Source organism: Phyllobates terribilis, unplaced genomic scaffold, assembly GCF_046119375.1.
Source record: "Phyllobates terribilis strain yellow unplaced genomic scaffold, ASM4611937v1 Scaffold_4__5_contigs__length_816908805, whole genome shotgun sequence".
NCBI classification, from domain to species: Eukaryota; Metazoa; Chordata; class Amphibia; order Anura; family Dendrobatidae; genus Phyllobates; species Phyllobates terribilis.
In genome coordinates this window covers 172,865,237-172,890,082 of record NW_027362764.1, presented here as the reverse complement: position 1 = coordinate 172,890,082, position 24,846 = coordinate 172,865,237, and the positions used below count along the sequence as shown (strand labels likewise).

Below are 24,846 nucleotides of genomic sequence, written 5' to 3'. Positions count from 1 at the left end.
CACTGTTCAATCTCTGAAAGTGAGACCTGGTAGGTTATTGGTTGAGGATTCTTTTTACATTTTTCACTAGTATTACACCGTCATTTTTCTGAGGTTTTTCTTTGGTTCTGTAGAGATCAGTGGGTGTATGCGATGTTGGCTTAAGCATTTCTCTGGTTGATGTTGTTTTTGCTTGGGTGGGATTTTATCCAGCATAATGTTTTTATGAGACAGAAATATGCAGCAACTTGACAGTGATGACAGGACTGTAATGTTTATTATTTCAGGAGAAGTGCACATTGTTTAGGCAGTATGGCCTTTGTGCCCTATCCTTCCTATGTTTGACTTCTCCGAGCATATGCTTCCGTTTTGCACATATGTATTACCATGTGTACCATATTTAGATACATCTTTAAAACATGAGTTATTTTCACTGGAAACAGAAAGATGCAGGAGAGTATGTATATTTGAGAGATGTTATTTTATTGATTGTGGTGAGACTCTTAGCCCATGCTTTTTATTATATTCGTACCACCCTTAGCCAGGAATGATCTGCTCCTGAGCTTTCAAAGCAAAAGGTGGCTACTTTGAAAAACCTAGAATATAAGACATATTTTCAGTTGTTTCACACTTTTTTGTTAAGTATATAATTCCACATGTGTTAATTCATAGTTTTGATGCCTTCAGTGTGAATGTACAATTTTCATAGTCATGAAAATACAGAAAAATCTTTAAATGAGAAGGTGTGTCCAAACTTTTGGTCTGTACTGTATATATAAATGTAGAGAGAGAGAAATAGAGGGCTACATATATGAATCATATTATTTTATAATATTAGCAGGTTTATTCTCAATTTTATGTTTTATGTCAGTCATAGTTTGATGTTTCTGAGGGAAATGACATAGAATTTAAGATAAACAAAATATATTAAATTCTACAGCAGTGTAGTTGTGTTTCCTAAAGTCATTGTAAAGCGACTACCTACAGTATATAACCATATTAACCCTGACTTATTTAAAAACCACCTAGCTTGGGGTTTTTCAGTCTTTTTCTGTTGATGTTTCACCATTGGTCACCATAATTTCATTTTAGTACATGTAAGTCATACATCTTATACGATCAGTGAGGGATAATAATAATCTTTATTTTTATATAGCGCTAACATATTCCACAACGCTTTACATACATTATCGTCGCTGTCCCCATTGGGGCTCACAATCTAGATTCCCTATCAGTATGTCTTTGGAGTGTGGGAGGAAACCGGAGAACCCAGAGGAAACCCACGCAAACACAGGTAGAACATACAAACTCCTTGCAGATGTTGTCCTTGGTGGGATTTGAACCCACCGTGCCATATACAGGGATCCTGTATACTGTTCACTGAATAATAGGAAGAAATATAACACTTCTGCTTCCCTGCATACTGCCTGGTACCAGGCATTTGTATTGAATTGATAGTAGTTCTTAAAGTTTCATTACCACCGAATTGTCACAATGTACATGTTCAATGTGATAGAGACTGTGTCTAACAAGCACTTGACGTAAAATGATCTGTCACATTGTCTCTATTGCGCTTCCCGGGTTTGTCATCAAGTGATTTTTTTTTGTTTCAGTTAATCATATTCCAGCAAGGACAAATCTATCATGTAATAGATGGCTGCAAGATGTCTAGTGTCTTATTATCAATGTATTGCTCAACACATGAGAATTTCTTTTGTGACAGTCTTTATTTCTGTTATTACCATTGTTGTATTGGTGCCTTATTGTTGTTAACCAGATAAGTGAGAACCTTTTCATAGATATAGAGGTAACGAAATGCACATTCCTAAAATGCACATTCTTGAAACTTTTAATGTTTTTCATTCAAAACCCACAGATCAGTTTCTTGACCTGTTCCTTTGTATATACAGTAGTGTTCAAAATAATAGCAGGGTGTTCAAAAACATGAGTTAAGCACAAAATCTTTATACTTGTTTTTATTTCCATGCATTGGGAACATTACACACTGATTTCTAATTCAAAACATGAAAAGAAATGTACATAATTTTTAAATACTTTACAGAAAATAACAAAAAATGAACATTGGGCTGTTCTAAAAAATAGCAGTGTCTGCATTTATCTTTACAAACTCACAATATGTACTCTTTTTTTTGAGGATTTAGCATTCCTGTGAATCACTAACCTAATATTTAGTTGTATACGCACAGTTTTTTAGAACTGCTTCACATCTATGTTGCATAGAGTCAACCAACTTCTGCACCTGTCAACTGTTATTCCAGCCCAGGATGCTTTGACTACATCCCACAATTTTTTGGCATTTGTTGGCTTTGCCTCAGAAACAGCATTTTTTATGGCAAGTGTTCTATCGGATTAAGGTCCGGGGATTGGGCTTTTCCACTCCATAACCTCAATTTTGTTGGTCAGGAACCAAGATTTTGTTAGAACCTTGCTCTTAGGTTTTTTCCTTTGCTGGTCACATGACCTTGTTGGCCTATTTAATCCTGCTCCGCCCTTCTGGCTTTGCTGGACTTCATTGTATAACTACTTTCTAGCTAGCCTGTGCTCTGTATCTAACTCTGTTAGTTTGCTTGGTCTACGGACCTCTATGTTCTATATATTTTGTTTGTTCGTCTGTCTGCTACTATTTCTGTTAGGAGGTGTCCCATTTTCCTCCCAGTCCTTAGTACTTGTAGGGATTCCTTCCCCACATCTATAGGTCTCCGTACAGACTAGCTTAGGACTTTAGCAGGTCTGATCGCAGGATCAGGTTCCCTGTTACATCGTAGGGATTCAGCTGAGTTCTATCGTAGGGACAGATCTCCTCTCTTTCCTTAGCTCTGGTAGCAGAACATAACAGTAAGTCCAGCCAGCAAATTCTCTAAGGAAAGATTTTTCTGTTCCATCATGGTGTCGGTTCAGGATTTGGCTCATCGCCTGCAGGGACTCTCTCTGGAGGTGGCCGAGCTCCGTCAGTACGTGAGTAACTGTCCTGGAGCACATTTCTTGGAGCCTAAGGTATGTTTGCCGGATTTATTTTTTGGTGAACACCGAGAATTTTTTTCATTTAAAAATGCTTGCTTATTGTATTTTCGTTTGAGACCCAAGTCCTCTGGGGATGAATCCCAGCGCATAGGGTTCATAATGTCACTTATGCGCAAAGAGCCTCAGGAGTGGGCCTTTTCTTTGCAACCTAGTGATACATGCTTCAGATCAGTGGATAGTTTTTTTTCTGCTTTGGGACTATTATATGATGATCCTGATCGTGTCGCATCAGCTGAGACTGAGTTGAGACATTTGAAACAGGGATCAGGTAATGTGGAAAAATATTGTACTCATTTCCGTCGATGGTCTACTCAAACAGGGTGGAACGATTCTGCTCTGAAAAGTCTATTTCTTGCTGGGCTCAATGAAAGGGTTAAAGACCTGCTAATTGCTTATCCTACACCTGAAGATTTGCAACAGGCTATGCAATTAGCTATACGGGTGGATAGGAGACTGCGTGCAAGGGTTAATGAGAGCAAATCCTCTGCTATGTCAGTTTCTGGTTATGAGAATGTGTGTACTAACAGTGGTGAACCGATGGAGATTGGATCGGTGGCACCTCGCTCTCAAGAAAAAGACCGTCGATTTTCTGAAGGCTTGTGTTTCTATTGCGGAAAATCTGGTCATTTGATTAAAGGCTGTGAGCTTCGTATGAAGAAAGAAAAAAAAATGGTCAGTCATGCCCGTATTGCCTGTTTAAATTCCAAGGGTGTATTTTTAGCTGCTTCCACGATTGCTCAGGAAAAATTAATGGAATTTCGGGTGTTTGTTGATTGTGGGTCTACTCTGAATGTAATTGATGGGGGATTCTTGGAAAGACTCAATTTAAAACCCGAACCTTTATCATCCCCCATTGCTGTGGTTTCTGTGGATGGTTCCCCTTTGAAGAATATTACTCTCAAGGTCTGTGAATTTCCTCTCACTATTAATGGTGTTCACCATGAGAAATTGGATTTGGTAGTTTTGAATAACTTGCCTTCTCCAGTAATATTGGGATTGCCCTGGTTAAAATTTCACAATCCTGTACTGGATTGGTCTACCAGTGAAATTAAATCCTGGAGCCATCAATGTTATGACAAGTGTTGTAACGGGCGTATTGCAGCTTTGGATAGGGGAGAATTGCCTGTTCCTATTCAGGATTTTTGGAGAGTTTTTTCTGAGAAGGAATCGCAGGTTTTGCCTCCCCATAGAGACTATGATTGTTCTATTGAATTTGTCCCTGGAGCGACTCTTCCTAAAAGTCGTTTATTTAACCTTACTATTCCTGAGAGGAAGGCTTTGGAGGAATACATACAGACAAGTTTGGCCGCCGGTCACATTAGGCCCTCTAAGTCTCCTGTGGCGGTTGTTTTTTTTTTGTAAAAAAAAAGGACGGCGGTTTACGTCCTTGTCTGGATTTTCGTGAGATTAACAAAATTACTGTACGCAATCCTTACCCACTGCCATTGATTCCTGATCTGTTTAACCAGTTAATGGGGGCCAAGTGGTTCTCTAAAATTGACCTTAAGGGGGCATACAATCTGTTGCGCATGAAGGAGGGTGATGAATGGAAGACTGCTTTTAACACTCCTGTGGGTCATTTTGAGAACCTGGTTATGCCTTTTGGTCTTACTAATGCTCCTGCATTTTTTCAGAATCTTATTAATGATATCCTTAGACCTTTGATCTGCAAAAATGTGGTTGTGTATTTGGATGACATTTTGATTTATTCGCCGGATCTGGAGTCTCATTGGCGGAGCGTACGTGAGGTATTACAGTTATTAATGGACAATTCGCTTTTTGCTAAGCTGGAGAAATGTGAGTTCGCTGTACAGAGAATTAGTTTTTTGGGTTACATTATCTCCAGCGAAGGTTTTGAGATGGACCCGGTTAAAGTTCAAGCTGTACAGGAATGGCCTAGGCCTATTGGTTTGAAATCGATACAGAGGTTTTTGGGTTTCGCCAATTATTACAGAAAATTCATAAAAAATTTTTCTAGTATTGTCAAACCTCTGACCGATCTCACCAGGAAAGGTGCTGATGCGGTTCAGTGGTCTTCTGAGGCCATTGAAGCTTTTGTGTATCTCAAGGAGAGGTTCACCTCTGCTCCCATCCTTATGCAGCCTGATGTGACTAAGCCGTTTTTGGTTGAGGTTGATGCTTCCTCTGTGGGGGTTGGCGCAGTATTGTCTCAGGATAACGGGGATGGATTACATCCCTGTGCCTTTTTTTCAAAAAAATTTTCGGAGACTGAACTGAATTACGATATTGGTAATCGGGAATTATTGGCTATTAAACTCGCATTTGAACACTGGCGCCACTTCTTGGAAGGTGCGGAATTTCCCGTTCAGGTTCTTACGGATCATAAAAATCTGATATATCTTGATGCTGCCAAGCGCCTGAATGCCCGTCAGGCTAGGTGGGCACTGTTTTTCTCGCGGTTTAATTTCTCCGTTACTTACATCCCTGGTACTAAGAATGTTAAGGCGGATGCCTTGTCTCGCAGTTTTTCTCCCATAGTCAGTGCTGAGAAAGAGGAGAACATTTTACAAGAAGGTGTTGTGATAGCTGCTTTGGACTCCGTTTTGGAAGATGAGATTCTTAAAGCACAGGAGAATGCCCCATCTAACACTCCTCATGGGAGGTTGTTTGTGCCTGGGACCTTTAGGAGAGATTTGTTTGTTGAGTGTCACGAATCTCGGTTGGCAGGTCATCCCGGAATCTCTGAGACCAAGAGACTGGTGGGTCGCAGTTTTTGGTGGCCTGGATGGCAGAAGGAAGTCATTAAGTGGGTGCGTCAATGTACTATATGTGCTAGATCTAAGTCCTCACATACTCCTGCTGCGGGGTTGCTTTGTCCTTTGGAGGTTCCCAGTGCTCCTTGGACACATTTGGCTATGGACTTTATAACTGACCTTCCCCCCTCTGAGGGTTTTACTGTCATCTGGGTGGTCGTGGACCATTTTAGCAAGATGTGTCACTTGGTTCCCTTCGTCAAACTGCCCTGCGCTAAAACTCTCGCTAAGGCCTTTGTCAAGGAAATTGTCAGACTTCATGGCGTTCCTACTGACATTGTTTCTGATAGGGGTCCTCAGTTCGTGGCTCGTTTTTGGCGTGCCTTTTGTGACAGGTTGGGAGTTCATTTGTCGCTCTCGTCCGGATATCATCCTGAATCTAATGGCCAGACAGAAAGGAAAAACCAGGATGTTGAGCAGTTCTTGCGTTGTTTTGTGGCAGACAATCAAGAGGGGTGGTCTGAGTTTCTGCCACTTGCTGAATTTGCTCTGAACAATCATACATCTTCTTCTGCTGGTTGTTCGCCTTTTTTTTGTTGTTCTGGGAGACATCCGTCGTTTGGGTCGTTCTCCAAGTTGGGATCTGCCGTGCCTGAGGAGGAGAATTTTTCCGGTGATTTGGAGAGAGTTTGGACGGATGTGCGTGGTAATCTTCAGGAGGCCAACAGAAAATCTAAAGACTACTTTGATAGGAAACGACAGGAGGTTTTGTTCGCTGTTGGTGACATGGTCTGGTTGTCCTCTAGGAATCTGCGGTTGAGGATTCCTTCTAAGAAATTGGGTCCCAAGTTTGTAGGGCCCTTTAAGGTGCTTCAGGTTGTCAACCAATCTGCTGTTAGGTTGGAGGTTCCTACCTCCTGGAGAATTAATCCGGTATTTCATGTCTCTCTGTTAAAAAAAGCTGTTGTGTCGGATGGTGACGCCTCTGCCTCTGTTCCTCCGGTGGTGGAGGACGGGGAATATGAAATTTCTCGCATCCTTAACTCTAGACGGTATAGAGGTAGTTTGCAGTATCTTGTGGCCTGGAAAGGTTTCGGACCCGAGGATAACTTTTGGGTGAGGTCAGATGATGTTTCCGCGTCCAGACTTATCAGAGCGTTTCACTGGAGATTTCCTGATAAGCCTGCTCCTAGGGGATCCGGAGGATCCTCTTAGAAGGGGGGGTACTGTTAGAACCTTGCTCTTAGGTTTTTTCCTTTGCTGGTCACATGACCTTGTTGGCCTATTTAATCCTGCTCCGCCCTTCTGGCTTTGCTGGACTTCATTGTATAACTACTTTCTAGCTAGCCTGTGCTCTGTATCTAACTCTGTTAGTTTGCTTGGTCTACGGACCTCTATGTTCTATATATTTTGTTTGTTCGTCTGTCTGCTACTATTTCTGTTAGGAGGTGTCCCATTTTCCTCCCAGTCCTTAGTACTTGTAGGGATTCCTTCCCCACATCTATAGGGCTCCGTACAGACTAGCTTAGGACTTTAGCAGGTCTGATCGCAGGATCAGGTTCCCTGTTACATCGTAGGGATTCAGCTGAGTTCTATCGTAGGGACAGATCTCCTCTCTTTCCTTAGCTCTGGTAGCAGAACATAACAGATTTTGCTTGTTTACTGGTGTGTTTAGGGTCGTTGTCTTGTTGAAACACCCATTTCAAGGGCATATCCTCTTCAGCGTAAGGCAACATGACCTCTTCAAGTATTTTAATATATGCAAACTGGTCCATGATCCCTCGTATGCAATAAATAGGTCCGGCACCATAGTAAGAGAAACATGCCCATATCATGATGCTTGCACCACCATGCTTCACTGTCTTCAGAGTGTACTGTGGCTTGAATGCAGAGTTTGGGGGTTGTCTGACAAACTGTCTGCGGCCCTTGGACCCAAAAAGAACAATCTTACTTTCATCAGTCCACAAAATGCTTCTCCATTTCTCTTTAGGCCAGTTGATGTGTTCTTTGGCAAATTGTATCCGTGTCAGTACATGTCTTTTTTTAACGGCAGGACTTTGCAGGGACTTCTTGCTAAGAGATTAGCTTCACACAGGTGTCTACTAACTGTCACAGTACTCACAGGTAACTTGAGACTGTCTTTGATCATCCTGGTGCTGATCATTGGCTGATCCTTTGCCATTCTGGCTATTCTTTGATCCAATCGAATAGCAGTCTTCCGTTTGCTTCCACGTCTCTCTGGTTTTGCTTTCCATTTTAAAGAATTGGAGATCATTTCAGCTGAACAGCCTATCATTGTCTTCACTTCTTTATAAGGTTTACCGTCTCCAATCAACTTTTTAATCAAAGTACACTGTTCTTCTGAACAATGTCTCGAATGACCCATATTTCTCAGGATTTCAAGGAGAAATGCATGTACAACATGTGCTGGCTTCACCCTTACATAAGGGCCACCTGATTCACACCTGTTTTTTCACAGAATTATTGGCCTCACTAATTGAACTCCACACTGCTATCCACAACCCATTTCAATTAATTATTCAAATACACAGACTCAAAAACATGCAGATCATGAATGCTGAGTCTGTTCGTTTTCTTAGAATCTACTGCACCAACTGATAAATTTTTGACATGTGGTAATGTCGCGCCCCCGGGGCCGTGGGGTACTCGGCACCAGGCCTTCAGAAGCTTGGGGGGTATCACGGTGGCTGACCCGGTCCGTGGCCCAGGGCGGACAACTGAAAAGTGGGGAATGTATATTGGGATAATAGGTTTGTAAATGCTCGTGACGCCACCTGTGGTGTCTGGTGAGGATCACCAGCGCTGCAGCAGTCCTCTGAGGCCGGTGTTGTTGCAGCTTAGATGGTATCGCTCCCCACAGGTGGAGCAGGGCCTCAGGGCAGCGTAGGAGGGGGGATGAAGGACAGAGGGGACCCAGCCGGGTCAGAGCAAGAATAGGAGCACACACGAAAGTCACTTCAGTACCTTTTACTGGTGGTAATTCAGGCACATCCCGGAGCACTGTAGGGTGAAGGGTGCATATCAGGATCCTCCCCAATGAGCGGGTGTAGGGCCTCCTGTTTCTTGCCTCTCTGTAGCAAGTTTCTGACCTGCCTGGAGCTAGGCCTAACTTGGTTTCTGTTCTGCACCTGCTGACTTGGTGATAGGGCCTTCTGTTGGAGATCACTCTCCCTATTCTCTGGGGTCTCCGTGATTCCTGACCCTGGTACGTATCAGCTTTTGGTGATCCTGGGACATGTTCGCCAGGGGTTCCGGTTGTTTTCTACTGGTCATGAAGATCCACGTAGACTCGGACCCGGTGTCCAGTATATGCTTCTGGGGTGAGCTTGTGAAGCTCCTCTGCCCCCTATGTTACTCTCTTCCACTTGCCTTCGGCCCTCTCGGGCCCTCACTAGGCTACACACACTGCAGCCGGGACGCTGCTCTTCTTTGCCGCTCTCAGAGTGTCGGCACACTCCTAGCTCTCTATCCTGAGCTCTGTGAGTTCTAGTCTGGACTCACTCTACAGACTGTACTGAACTCTTTCTGCAGGAACTGCTAGGCTCTGGCTCGACTGCACTGACTCCTTCTGTGTCTGAGCAGGAACTGCTGAATCACTGAGCTGCCTAGCTCCGCCTTCCCTATTTATATCCCTATCGGGCTCCCTCTGGTGGTCTGAGGTGGAAGGTGGAGGTGTGTGTATGCTGTGGGGGCATCTTGTGGAGAAATCCGGTAATGCACCCCTCTAGGATCTGTGGTACCAAGCGCAGCTGGGCGCCACAGTAACATAATTTATACCAAAAACAATGATTAATCATATTAGTCATATTGGACTGCTAATATTTTGAACACTACTGTACTTCTTTATTCTTGGTTCTTATAAACTACTTGGTCTTCCATGAAAATTTCTTTCTTAAACAATACCTGTTGTTTGTAGGTAACTTTTCAGAAGAGTCGCTTGCGATTGTACATAAGGAATAACAATATTTCTGGCCAATATATGACTCGTATTCTGTGTTTCCACCATGTTTCCCCTTTCCAGCCTCTATTTCTAATGTACAGTTGTCTCTGACCTAGAGGGTATAGATTAAATGCTGTGTTGTCTTTCTTACATAATACACAATACAAAATTGAATTCATACGCTTCTTTCTTTGTACTGTAGAGACTGAACTGGCAAAAACATTGAGTACATTATACAATTTCACTGACGTGTGTGTCTGTGAATCCAGCACTGAATTGACATGTAGTTGCTTAAAGCTGCAGTATGATCTGCCTGTGTCCTTCTGCCCCATCCGTCTCCATTGAGTATAGTAGTCTCACTGTCCTGGCAGTCTGTCTTGCTTTGACCAAGACTAATTTGACATTTTTTTCCATAGTTAATGAGAAGTTCAGGAGGCATGGGATAGGAGAAGAGGTGGTTCATAAGGAGAGAAGGAAGCACAGTTTTCTGATTTCATAGATTACAAAGTTTTGTTATATTCACTTGTTCTATTGATTTATGCAACATTTATTGAAATGATAAGGTCATTTAAAGAACATAACAGAACATAACCATGCAGTAGTGCTAAAGGGTCACTCCAGTTAGGAAAAATTATCACCTATCCACTGGTTAGTTGATAATTGTTAGATCAGATCACCACCAGAATGGGATTTATGTCCCATGCTCACTGTTTATTCTCCTTGGCCATGAGACTGTGTCCAGTAGGTGATGAATGGAGCAGCTGGTCTTGCATGTGTCAAGTCTAAGGCACTAACAAAGATGGGACCCATTGATCCTGAGAATGGCGTACTTATGCCGCTTTGTTCATTATCTATGAGAAAGAAATCAACTATCTTTGTTCATGCCATAGATCTAGGCTGTTGTTTTGAAGCCAAAGGAGAACCAGCGGAGAGCGGTGGAACATAGATCCTGACATTGAGCTTGTTTTCAGAAATTGTGTACCAAAAAGGTACTTCTAATTTGGGGGGCAATTTATTTATTTATTTTGCTTAAATGCTTGATTTAGGCTGAAAATATTTTTTGCAATTGAGTTTCATTAAAAATTGTGTACCATTTGCTTTGCTTCTGTGCTGCACTGTCTATTGCTGGCTACTAAATGAGTTAACTAAGAATACATCAGTCAGCCCATTCTAACTGATTTATGATCAAATGAAAGTGAATATCTCCTTTGATGTGGTCTGTGGTAATACATTAACTAATCAGAGCTCTGTAAAAGGCAAAAGAGTTACAAACACTCTTGTCAAAACTAGCTCACTGATGGATTCTTAGTTAAAGAGTTTGTCCATTTCTAGGACAACCCCTTCTTGATCTAAATGTTTGGCCCGATAAAATAAAAAGCCTATACTTACCCCCCCCCCATGCCGGCGCCGTTCCAGCGGTGTCAGCACTCTCTGTCCCGGTGCTCCCGTGCGGTTGTTACGACACGTGAGCCCGGCGCCCAATCAGTGCCGGCGTCACTGTCTCCGCCTTCTGTCGAAGTGGAAGCAATGGCTGCAGCTGATCTCTGACTTCCTCTTCATGTTCAGTTCGTACAAAGGCGAGGACTGTGACGCCAGTGCTGACTGAGCGCCAGACTCACGTGTCACAATAACCGTACGGGAGCCCCGAGATCGCGAGTGCCGGCACCTCTGCAACGGCACCGGCATGGGAGGCAAGTATAAGCTTTTTTATTTTATCAGGGCCAAGCGTGGGGTATGACATCGAGTTGTCCAAGTAGTGGACAACTTCTTTAATCTTGTTTTGCAGCCAGCAAATTATGCAACAAAAATTTCTGGTGTAAAAATCAAATGAAGCCAAATTTTAAAGAAATTCAATTGCAAAAATTATTCTTAATCGAAAATACATGATTTAACTAAAACACAAAATTGACCCCAAATAGTTTGGTGTGTTATGTCTGTGTGTCGTTCCCCTCCTATTACTGCTCGAATTGTATGTATAAATGTATCATGTTAAAGAAGTGTGTCATTATACAATCGAGCACTGATTGGACACAGCTAGTGTGTCAAGGGACACATTTCCAACTAATTCTACCTAGTTTTTGATCTTTTAATACATTTATAGGTGGAACATACAAAAGTAAATGAAAAATGCTCTAGAGTTGTTAATTTGGGTAATTATAGTAAGTAATTATAGTGATTGACTAATTGCAGCCTCTTTTATTGGTCACCTTGAAAGGGACCCATGTGTCACAAGGGACATCACCGGTTCTATATTATAAGTTGTTCATTCTGTTTGCTGAATGATGATATCAATGAATCTACTAGAATTATTAGCATAAATATCTTACATAATACTGAAATATGGACCCTGATTAATCAAAGTGATTACACAAGAATGCGGTCGTAAATTGTTTTGAAAAGTTGCAAAAGGTGTGCTACTTTTGGCTTTTTCACACCAGTTTTGTCCAGGTCTGCTAAAATGACTGAGCTGGGGTGGGACAGGCACATGACGCCTCAGCTCATCTAATTAATAAATAACCATGACGTTCCTTACACCAGAAATCTTACTCCAGTCCACGAATGGAGTAAGATTAGTGGCAAGGTGCACAGAGGTACATGCCACTTTTAAGACTTGACATTAAGAGGCATGACTCCAGCATTTCTCCTCATCAAGAACATTGCTGGTCGGGGCCATAGTGTCCAGTGTCTTAACATATTATGCTATTTAAAGTAAAATAGGAAAAATGCATATTCTGAAATCTGGAATTGGTGCGTTGTTGTATTGATAAGTGAGCTTGAATAAACATGGTACAGAAATAAAATGCACCCTTTAGTATTTTTGTTAGGTTACGGTATAAACTAGATAAATAATGCCATTTTGCACTTAATATCATGACTTCAGATGTCTGTTTCTTATAACCATGGCATGTTACCAAGGAGTACACTGGATGTGGTGCTGTGCTGATCCCATACCAGAAAGCACATGACCAGCGGTGATTATCCATCTCAGATTAATTTATCTCCTGAATCAGCTCTGTGTTTGCCTTGGCAAAGATTAGAGTCATTTGACTTTGAGATAATGAAGATGGACGAGAAGCTCCTAACTATGCTGATGGAATAAATGTATTACATTGTACGCATTTTCTTATTAGATTTTACTGTAGTTACTGAGCGCTTCTAGAAAAATGATTTGCTGAAAATGACTGATTTGTAATAATCTCAGATTTGAAATCACTATTGCATATAATTGTATTTATTCAGTACACATTTGTGTGATTTTGATAATTTCATATATAAATTATTTAATTCAATATATAAAAGTAAAAAATGTTTTTTTTTAGAGACCACAGCAACATGTCATAGATAGACACTTTGCCCTACGTCTGAGCATTTTTTTCTATTTTTGATGTATGCTACATAAATAAATAAATTGCTACAAATAAAGAATATTTAAAAAGTAACTTAGAATACATTTCAGAATAAAATTCTAAATAAATCTAGCAACTCATATCTTAAGCTCCAACGTATTTGACATTGGCTTAAAGGGGTTGTCTAGTCTCCTTTCTTCAGGGGGCAGTGTGCTCCTTATTGGTTGACAGTTTGGACTAGCATGGTTGAGCCATTGGCCAGAACTTTGAACTCTTGATGCTACAAGCACAGGCTCCTTTGTCTCTGCAACTAGCATCAAAGGAGCACAATGGCATTGAAAGTAGCCGAATCCAGCAATCTGGCGAACTTCATTTCAGTGATCAGAAGTTTTATAGCGCATGGGTTTTAAAGGGGTTGTCCGGTCAAAGTGATAAGTCTGCAGCCAGTCTGTGTGACTGCATACTTATGAATTCCCCCAGCGCAGGCACTGTGGACTGCGGGGATTGCCAGTTTCAGACCCAGTGATGGAGGGTATGTATGTGTTATACATACCCCTGCCAGCGTGCGTGGCCTCGCTCTTCATACACTTTATAGAGCGAGGCTGTGACCCCTAGTCTGACATGACTACTGGCTGGCTGCGTCTCTGGTCGAGGCCGCCGATCAGCTGTTATCGGTGTTGGTGGTGTCCGCCATCCGGAAGTACTCGCTTGTGGAGCTGGCCGTCTTCAGAGAGTGGCCGCTGCAGAGTACTGCACATCCGCCACCTATTGATTTGAATAGGAGGCGGATGTGCAGTACCCAGCTTTGGCCATTACCAGAAGATGGAGCAGCTTGGCAAGTGAATACTTCCAGCCATCGATAATAACTGATTGGTGGGGGTGCCGGATATCAGACCCCGGCCGATCAGACATTGATGACCTATCCTGGGGATAGGTCATCAATGTAAAAGTAGTGGACAACCTCTTAAAACAAAGGAGGTGTGTATTTTGACCTTTGGATAGGGACATTACATTGGTCTCCCGCATGGGATTTGTTATTTAAAATAAATATTAAATAAAAGCAGTTAGATACTTTCAGCATTTCTATCTCCTAGTGTTTGGTGACACAACTCAAATTGAAATTGCAACACCAAAAAGGAAAAGTTGTGTAACTATGGAAATCAGAGGATGGACAGATATGTTAATGATGTGCAAATGATAAAAATATATAAATACAAGTTTCAAAACATCTCATTTTATTCAGTATCGAGTATGATCACCACATGCAGAAATACACAGACTTACACTCCTTGGCTGTACACTCCTTGACTGAGGTTATTAATGGTTGTCTGAGGAATGTTTTGCCACGTTGAATGCACTTGGGAAAATCATCAAGATCCGGTGCTGGCAGCTCCCTATACAATTGTTGACCAATGATGTCCCAAATGTGCTCGATGGAAGACAGGCACGGAGGCGCTGCAGGTCATGGTAGCACATTTAGGCCAGGCAGGCTGCTCACAGTAACACCAGCTACATGTAGTCTGGTGTTGCCATGTTGAAAAACTGCCCTATGACACTTTGGAGAGATGGCGGTTCCACTGGTTCCACAACCAAATCAGTGTAATGCTGAGCTGATAGTGTACATGGAATGAAGGCTAGAAGGTCCGGCTACCAAACATTATGCCACCCCACACCATAATCCCTGGAGTAGGACTGATGTGACGGCCTCTTCATGGCTTGCCTTACCAGTTGGCTATCACTATTGTAATAAAAAAAGTCATATTCTTTAAGCAGAATATCTCCGCAAATCTAATATCAAGCATCTGAGAATAATTTAGTCCTAAATGTAGCACTTACACGTTTTTATTTTAAAAAACGGCATCTATCACACACATTTGTTTTCAATTTACCTTCCAAAGAAATTCCCTATTACGTTTATCAGACTTCAAGTAATTCCACATGTCTGAGAGTGTATTGACAACTTTGTTGTATGTTATTCTATGGGCATCTTAAGGTTAAGTCTCCCAATGATCACATTACATTTTTTTTGCTAAAAGTAACAATATTTTACAATGGAATTTTAAATCCTTTATTAAAATATACGTACATACAAAGTCATTTAATTGATATTGAAATAAAATATTCATAGACCTAAGGCACTTTAACCTATTTATTGTAAACTTTGCTATTTAAAGCCAAGGTAATTAAAATGCTTGGAAACATATGTTGTTCCCTGAGGCAGGACAGGAGCCTGTAGCGCATATATGTATGAAGAGATATCCGTAGCTTATTTTATTACAGTAATCAGCTTATAATGAGACTTTGTATTTGCTACTCTATGCAGTATTCTAGGTATAGTATGTCTTTCAGGTTCGGTTTGCTGCTTTCTTTTATTTTTGTGAAATATGATGTTGAGCTCCTGTAACTATAATATCTATATCTGCTTCTAATTCTTTTTATCCATTTCTCACAGTTCATATTATTCTCTGTGCATGAGATTTGTATTTTTTTCTTTTTCAAGTATTGTGTACGCAAAACTAATTTTAGATCATCAGATATGTACATTGTACATTGATTTTTGCATGTATGTTTCTATTTATCTCATATACATTATGCTCTGCAGTCTTAGCAACTTAAAGAAGCACTCCCAAAATATATATTTTTAATAAATCTGTGTATTTGTGCGTGAGTGTGTTAATAGTCTCACCTACCGCCACCTTCTCCTGCATCCGATGTTGTTCTCCTCTTCTCAATGACGTCACCACCCTGCAGACTCTCCGAGGCACGCAGCGCTGTGTGATCCAGAAATGGCTTTTACAGTGTAAGGTTATGGTGCGTCAGAACCAGGATCCATAGACTTACATTGTAAGAGAGACTTGTGCCTCAGTCATAGAGCGAGCCAGAGAATCTGAAGAGCGGTGACATCACTGAGAAGAGGAGCAGAACAACGCCGGATCCAGGAGAAGGTGGCGGTGAATGAGTATACTTATAAATTCACACTGCATTATATATGCACACATTTCTTAAAAACATTTGTGGGAGTGCTTCCTTAAAGTGACTTTCCATTCCAGTTTAAAAAAATTGCCTCTAGTGCTTTTGACTCAGCTCTTCTGTCTTTCCCAAGTACCAGAGCTGTCTCCTCTGGGCTCAAAATGGCTGTAGCTGTCACACAGGAAGCACAGTGGAAAATCTGAACTATACCATTCTGCACCTTCAGAGGATGGTGGCATGGTGTCTATAAATTAGTTACATAATTAGGTGAGCTGTTGGGTCCCTTTAGCCACAAGCTTAAAGCACCATTCCAGCTGTTTTTTTTTTCAGAGCTGAAGTGGCGCCCTGCCTCCTTGTTATACTCACCTTTCGGCAGCTTCACCTCTTACTGACCGCATCAGTCCCGTGGCGCCATCTTGTGACAGTAGCTTCTGACTGGCCTTAAGTCAGAAGCTACGTCACAAGCTCTCAATACAAGTCTATGACAGTCAGAATGAGGCTTTCATAGACTGCATTGAAAAGTGACGTTCAACGGGCACCAGCAGACACTGGAGCAGCCGGCAGGTCACTTTTCGCTAGAGACGGACCGGAGTGACGCTGGAAAAGAATGAAGAGGACGACAGATGAGTATCAGACAGGAGGCACGGGAATTACATTTAAAACACCACTCCAGTGGTGCAATATAAAAACCTCTGGAGTGGTGCTTTAATGACCAATTTCATAGGATTAGATTCTTTGCTGATTTTGTTCCAGTCAAAGCTTATTGTCAGATGGTAATGTTTACCCATGCTGGTCCATATGGATGTTATAGATCCTATGGATGTTAAATCTATGACTTTATGACACTGTGTAATTGTGATCTACAAGAGAAATGATTAATGCCAACATTTTAGCCTTGTCTATTTCAGCAATATACTGTATATCACATTTTTCATAATTTAGTCAGGAGAGTCTTCTCATTGGTTTTATCTGTCTAGCCTTTCTACTTTTGCTAAATTCAGCATTACAAGGGTATGTGCACACGACCGCTTTCTCTGGTTGATTCCACTTGGAATCCACCTTAAAAAGTGCCGTTGCAAAAATGAACATAATGCAGAGCGATGTAAAAACGATATTAGTATGCATGTTCACTCTTTTGTTACTATTTTAAACGCTTTAAGGTTTGGAAACCGTGATGTAGTTATAAGAAGTAGCAAGCTCATTGGGTGGAAGCCGCTCGCTAGTTATAATTTAAATAATAAAAAAAAGATGTCTCCGGTGCAGCCAGCACAAAACGACAGCAAAACCTCCAGCAAAGGCGCTTCAAGATAAACTTTTTCCTGAAGTGGCTTCACCTAGGAAAACCTTGGCGACTTTTCCAGAGTCTTAATGACACCATAGGGATGTCCTAAGGGTATGTGCACACTGAGTTGTTTTTGGAGCAGAAACTGAGAGGAAACTCTCCAAGTCCCCCTGAAAAAATGCGAAACATCACAAATCCTTTGAGCTTCCTCTTCAAAAACTTTTTCTAGTGGGAATCGATTCAGTAAACTATTTTTCTTTGTGGAGTTGTTCTGTTTCCTGAAGCCGTTTTCAAAAGTTTTGCGGCATTTTAGAATAGTTTAGCTGTGGTATTTTTTAAGCATTACATAGCCATGTATTAAATTGTTTCTTCTTGTTTATGTCTTTGTATAAAAAGACTATTCTGTATTGCCCTTATATTGAAGCCATTATTGATTGTTTTCAGGTCATTATTCCTTTTTTTCATTCTGCGGCATATTATTATGAAACTCTGTTACCCTCCAGTGCTTTAACATTGATTGTGCCATGTTCAAGAATTTCTTCATAAATAACCTGCAATTCAAGTACTTAGTTTTCCGAGAATTCACTGCTCTATAGTAAATGTATGCCATTTATTTTCAGATTGAGGATGCTGCGAGTCAAGGATCAAAGTTTGCTGGAATAGTACAGGGATACTATATTCCAAAGGACCTGCCATACAGCCTGTCTGATAGCCTGAGCCAAACAAGCTCTCCAGAATTCACAGCTATCAATAAAGCGAGCCGCGATGCCGAGGATCATACTTTAGCGGATAAGAAGTCAGAATGCACTAATGGAAGCACTTCACCAGCAAAGATTCGAGAAAATGCTGAACAGTCCAAAACAGTGGATGGGCTGGAAGTTATCGAGCAGCAAAAAGCAAAGTCTTCACCTCTGGATGATGTAGATCAATTAGAAGAACTCAACTTCAGTGTCTCTAATGAGGATGTGTTCGTTCAGGATAAGATTACGACAGAGTTTACAATGCCTGATAATTGCAGCAGTAGAAGTAAGTATAAAATGCAGCTTTGTCGTAGAGGAAAAGCTAAATAAAAGGTAAAGTAGAAATTTTGGAAAAGTAAGAACATAATCATCCAGTTTGGTACCATGCCAGGTATAATCAAATCCTCATTAGTTGCAGATATATTGGTAGTATGGGCCAACATGAAGCATGGTTTCCTTAACCTCTTCACAACGCGGCCAATTTCCCTTTTTTGCGTCTTTGTTTTCTGCTCCACTTCTTCCCAGATCCATAACTTTTAGCATTCTGTCTACATAGATATATGAGGGCTTGTTTTTTGTGGGATGACTTATACTCTTGATTGACACCTTTCATTTTACCACATAGTGTACAGGAAAGGGGAAAAAAATTCCAAGTGAGGATAAATTATGAAAAAAACGCAGTTCTGACATCGTTTTTTGGGAATTGTTTTTACGGTGTACATTTTGTGTTAATAATGACCTTGCGATATGATTCTGCTCATCAGTACGATTACGTCGATAGCCAACATGTTCAGTTTTTTTTATCAGTGGTGAAAAAAAATCTGAAGTTTGCAAAAAAACATTTTTGGGGGTTGAGTCGCTATTTTCCGAGAGTCGTAATGTTTTCATTTTTCAGTCGATGGAGCTGTTTGATTATTTCGTTTTTGTAATGATATTGATATCATTTTGGGATAGATGTGACAGCATTTTTTGTGTAATTGCAGCGACCAAAAAAAACAAAATTTTGTCATTGTTGAATTTTTTCGTTCATGGTGTTTACCAATCAAGTTATTTATTTTTATATTTTGATCTGACTTTTCTAACTGTGGTAATACCACATATGTGTCATTTTTTATTTCTTTTTAATGGGTGAAGAATGGGGTGATTTGAACTTTTCGAGTTTTTTTGGTTTTTATTATTTTTTTAAAACTTTTTTTTTTACTTTTCACTGTTGTTGTTAGTCCCCTTAAGAGACTTGAAGCTGTGAGTGCCTCATTGCTTGTGCTACTTACAGCGATGCCACAGCATCACTATATACAGCAGAAATCATGGTCTCTTTTGAAGCCCGGCCACCGTACTTACAAGATACAGGGTCACTTCCTGTAAATATAATCAATTACAGTTCTATCATTTATCTCCTTTAAACTTTATTATGCACAATTAGTTTTTCAACATATGTTCACGCTGTTTGTAAGGGATAAATCAGATTTTGTACTTTCTAAGTACTATTTAGTTCTGATCAAATGCAACCTCACCATGAAAATAAATTGTTATGACATACTGTATATGTTCAGTGTATAGATATGTCCTGATACAGTTTACAACTGTGCAGCTTATTAAATTCCAGACACTGTTGTCAGCTTCTATTAAAATAGACTGTGTGCAAGAAGCTGTACTTAAATCATGTAGCCTAAGGCAGAAGAAAACCCAGTGGCATGTGTATAAATTTCAGGTTGTTTCTATAAATCCTAATTGTTAGATTTTGTAGTTCGAATTATTGTCAGTTTCTTACTTTATTTTGTAGCTAGTCAGGAAGAAAAGATACCTGTCATATTAACTGTGATGAAAGCCGGCCGGTGGGTGCAGCTCTCTGGCGCCCCCTTACCTCTCAGGTCAGTCAAGGTACTGCACCTAGAGAAAGTAGTGCCAGGAAGCTGCAACCAGCGCAGGGAACACGGTAGTGTGTTATCCCTTCAACGTCACTAAACCGTAACGTCACTACACAGCACAACTCGCTAGCGCCCTCTTAGCCTCAGGTCAGTCAAGGAACTGCACCTAGGATAAGCGGTCGCCAGGGAGACTGTCCTGTAACCTACTGGGTATCGGGGCCCTCTGTAGTGAGGGCGGTATATATATCTTCCTTGGCCGCGCCAGGAATATATATATCTGAACCTCCGACCGTCACTACCAGCCTTCCCCAATCCCCAGTTGGTATGCTGCCACCAGTCCCTATTTTAGATATACGCCCAGTCCGTGAATGGGCCTATATCGGGTCAGGAACCAACCCTGGGTAGCGTTTTGGCTTGAGCCGAGCTCACACGGACGTGCGTTCGTTATGCAGAATAAAAGGCAGGCCCACAATTACTTGAGGTAATTGATTATAATAATACACTAGATACACGATATACAACTAAATATACACAGGTATAAGGTCAGGCTAAACTATACAACAATGGAATACAACACACAGAATCACCACAGCATATCAGTTACCGGTTTCTTGATTTTCTTGTGACGCAGGGAGAGGATTCTGCGGTCGCAGGCACGGTTCTTTGTTACAGGCTGAGGCCTACCACCGCATGGTCAAACTGCTCCTCCCCTTGGTGGCCTCAGCTGGTGCTCAGATGTTCAGCACACCACTCTTGGGTCAAAAACTGACTTGTCTCTTGTCTGTCCTGCTATCTTACCTGCCCCGTCCCGCCCACTGCTGGTGAGGTCAGCTGGCTCAGTCTCCACCCTCAGGTCTAACTTCGATCAGAAGCCCAAATTCTAAGGAACCCAATAACTTCTTCTGGGATGGTCTCAGGATACCCACAGGGGTTCCCACGGATTCGGGCCGCCGTAACCGACCTTTTGATATCAATTATGATACCATACGGTCCTCAGGAATGGCTCAGCGCTATATCTTGGCTTCCAGAGCACGTACAAACGTCTACCGCGGAGGCTTGTGTGCGCAATGGCTCCGGGACACCGTGATATTTTTTTATTGGCCCATCCCACGCAACATGCGTGTACTTTTCATGTTTCTATATCTTATGCCTCCATGCTTGTGACAGACAAAGAAACTAGTCCTGTGGGACAAATGGTCAGGTACAGATAGACGAAGCACCCCCCCCTGCTGGCTGTGTTTCCTCTCGAAGTCTTTGAAGCTCCTAGCATTCAAGTGTTAAGTAGGCTTCTTATCTTACAGGAGCCTGGATGGGGGGAAACTATCTAGTTGACGTTTTAACAGAAGGTCCCAAGGGTGGGGGCTGCTGAAGTGTGGCCATCCCTGGATATGATTTATCATTACCAAGATGGCGGCTACAGGTTCATCACACCTCCCCCTATACGAGGGCGCGAGGGGGTAGCACATTCCTGTGTTCCCCCGTGCGTCCTTCTGCACCCTACTCTTGCCGGGATAACCCGTCAGCGTTACCGTGGTCACGGCCTCTTCTGTGGCGAATGGAGAAGTGGTACTGCTGGAGAGCGAGGCTCCAGCGTAGCAACCTGCCATTCGACCCAGAGACCGTGTGTAACTAGCTGAGGGGGTTGTGGTCCGTCTCCACGGTGAAATGGCTCCCGTACAAGTAGGGCTGCAGACGCTGCAGGGCCCATACAATTGCCAGGCATTCTTTTTCCACCGTGGAGTAAGCCACCTCCCGGGGCAGTAGCTTCCTGCTCAGGTACAAGACAGGATGTTCCTGGCCTGTCGTGTTGACCTGACTTAGCACAGCACCGAGGCCAAAGTCACTGGCGTCGGTCTGTACCACAAACGGCCGGTCGAAGTCGGCAGCTTGCAGTACAGGGGAGCTACTTAGGGCGGCCTTGAGTGCCCCGAAAGCTGTCTCGCAGGCGACTGTCCAGTCGACTGCGACGGGCAGCTTCTTCTCGGTGAGGTCCGTCAGGGGCTTGGCCAGGGTGCTATAGTGTGGGACGAACCTCCTATAGTACCCGGCGGTCCCCAAGAAGGACATCACCTGCTTTTTGGTCCTAGGAGTGGGCCAGGATGCGATGGCATCCACTTTCCCCGGTTCTGGCTTCAGAACCCCCCCGCCTACCCGGTGACCCAGGTAGAGGACCTCACTCATGCCCAGCTGGCACTTTTCCGGCTTGATGGTCAAGCCTGCCCGGTGGATCCGACCGAGCACCTGCCGCAGGTGCTCTAGGTGATCCTCCCAAGTGGGACTGAAGACTGCAATATCGTCCAAGTACGCAGCCGCGTACCCTTCAAGTCCCTCAAGCAGCGTATTGACCATCCGCTGAAAAGTGGCAGGGGCATTCTTCATGCCGAATGGCATCACTGTGGACTCGTACAGTCCAAAAGGGGTGATAAAGGCAGAGCGTTCCCTTGCCGCGGGGGTCAGAGGAATCTGCCAGTACCCCCGGCTCAGATCCATGATGGTCAGGTACTTAGCCCCGGCCATCCGATCGAGCAGGTCATCGATGCGTGGTATGGGGAACGCATCGGTGGCCGTTACAGCGTTGAGCCCCCGGTAGTCCACGCAGAACCGTGTAGTTCGGTCCTTCTTTGGTACGAGGACTACAGGCGAGGCCCACGCGCTGCTGGATGCCTGGATCACCCCCAGCTTCAGCATCTCGTCTATCTCTTGGCGCATGTTTCCCTGCACCTCGAAAGAGACCCGATATGCTGAACGCCGGATCGGCGGGTGATCGCCAGTGTCCACGTCGTGGACAGCCATCTCAGTCCTTCCGGGCAGGCTGCTGAACAGCCCCCGGAAGGGGTGCAGGGTGGTCCCCAGCTGGGACCGTTGGTCCTCCGTGAGCTGGTGGCCAACCCCCACATCCTCGATGGACCCACCCGCCTTGGCTTGGGTGAGCAGATCCAGGAGGGTTTCTACCTCTCCTTCCTCGGGAAGGTTGCACACTGGGTGGGCAGTCGCTTCCCGCTCATGATGAGCCTTCATCATGTTCACGTGGAAGGCCTTCCTCCTTCCACGGGCGTGATCCAGGGTGACCAGATAGGTGACGGCATTGAGTTTCTGGTGCACGAAGTAGGGACCTTCCCAGGCTGCCTGAAGCTTGTTCTGTGGTACGGGGACCAGTACCCACACCTTTTGACCCACCCGGTAGGTCCTCTCACAAGCATTCTGGTCGTACCACCGCTTCTGGTCGGCCTGGGCCTGGGCCATATTGTCCTGCACCAGCTTTGCCAAGGCCATCATCCTGTCCCGGTGGCGCACGACATACTCGATGACCGACACCTCGGGGGTGGCCAAATCCCCTTCCCATGCTTCCTTCACCAGAGCCAGGGGGCCCCGTACCCGTCGCCCGTACAGGAGCTCAAAGGGGGAGAACCCCGTTGAGGCCTGCGGAACCTCCCGGTAAGCAAATAGGAGGTGTGGGAGGTAACGCTCCCAGTCTCTCCCGTGGGAGTCGACCAACATCTTAAGCATCTGCTTTAAGGTGCCATTGAACCGCTCACACAGGCCATTAGTCTGTGGGTGATACGGGCTGGCCACCAGATGTTGCACCTGCATTTGCTTACAGAGGGACTCCATCAGCCGCGACATGAACTGGGTCCCTCGGTCGGTGAGCATTTCCTGGGGGAAACCCACTCTGGAGAAGATCTCCAGTAAGGCGGTAGCCACCTTGTCGGCCCGAATGGACGACAAAGCTACCGCTTCCGGGTACCGGGTGGCATAGTCCACTACCGTGAGTATGAAGCATTTCCCGGAGTGGCTGGGAGTGGACAGAGGTCCAATAAGATCCACAGCAACCCTCGAGAAAGGCTCTTCGATGATTGGCAGAGTTACCAGTGGGGCTTTGGGGCGCGGCCCCGCCTTCCCCACCCTCTGACAGGTGTCACACGAACGGCAGTAGGCACCCACCGCGGCTCCCATCCCAGGCCAGTAGAAATGCTGAGCTATCCTGGCCTTGGTTTTAGCGATCCCTAGGTGTCCGGCCATCGGAATCTCGTGTGCGATCCGCAACAATTCCGCCCTGAACGGATAGGGTACCACTAACTGTCGGTCCCTGGGCCACGCCTCCGGTGAACCCTGCTGGACCGTTACCCGGTACAGCCGTCCCTGGTCCCAGACCACCCGCTCGCAGTCTGACTCCATGGGAGGGTGTGCCGCCTGTTCCTTGAGAGCTTTCAGGCTGTCGTCTGCTTCCAACGCAGCCTGAAATTCCTGACTTGATGTGGCCAGAATCGACGAAACTGCCACATCCTCTGTCAGCCCCTCCGGGCATGTCACCTGGCCGCTGTCTGACCCGGCAGACACTTGGTCAGAAGTGGGGAAGCCGTCGGACCTCTGCAAGGCTCCTTGGGCTCCGGCGCTCCCACTCCTGGTGACAGCGGCTATGACCGCTGTGACCGTGGGTAGTGCCTGCTTCCCCTCTGTTTCTGACCAAGCCGCCCGATCAGGCAGGCTTCCTAGGCCTTTGGACATCTCGGATGTGGGGAACTCCTGCCCTGGGGTCTTACCTGGCGGCTCCTCTCTTGGGACACCCCCACCTCCCATGGCCTGTTCCTCCCCCTGCAGTGGGCCTATACTCAGCAGCCTGGATACCCCTGGGAGCCCTACACTGCCGGTAGCTGCCCCCCTCTCCATCCCTGAGCTTCCCTCTACAGAATCCTGCCCGCCCCCTCCCTCACCGGAGGACAAGAGGTCACGGCACGCCGGCTGAGCACCTCTTCGGGCATCCCCACACTCCCCACCTGCTTTCACTAACCCTGTTTGTGTTGTGTCTGTGCAGGTGTTACCCTCAGGTTTCACTCCCTCCTCCTCAGCAGGACACACACTACATACAACATGGTTGGCATTAGCAGCAGACAAATCAATACACTCTTGGGGGGCCGAACTTGGGGGTTCAGAGGGTACATACT

The 24,846-nt window shown here is 44.1% G+C and overlaps 1 protein-coding gene across 1 annotated transcript in view; it reads left to right on the top strand.

Annotated features, from left to right (window-relative positions):
- Nucleotides 1-24,846, top strand: part of RFTN1 (raftlin, lipid raft linker 1) — a 448,879-nt gene that overhangs the window by 286,097 nt on the left and 137,936 nt on the right. The window contains exon 5 of the mRNA XM_073677942.1: nucleotides 17,916-18,321. Within this exon, the coding sequence (XP_073534043.1) occupies nucleotides 17,916-18,321 (406 nt within the window). The remainder of the gene's footprint in view (nucleotides 1-17,915; nucleotides 18,322-24,846) is intronic.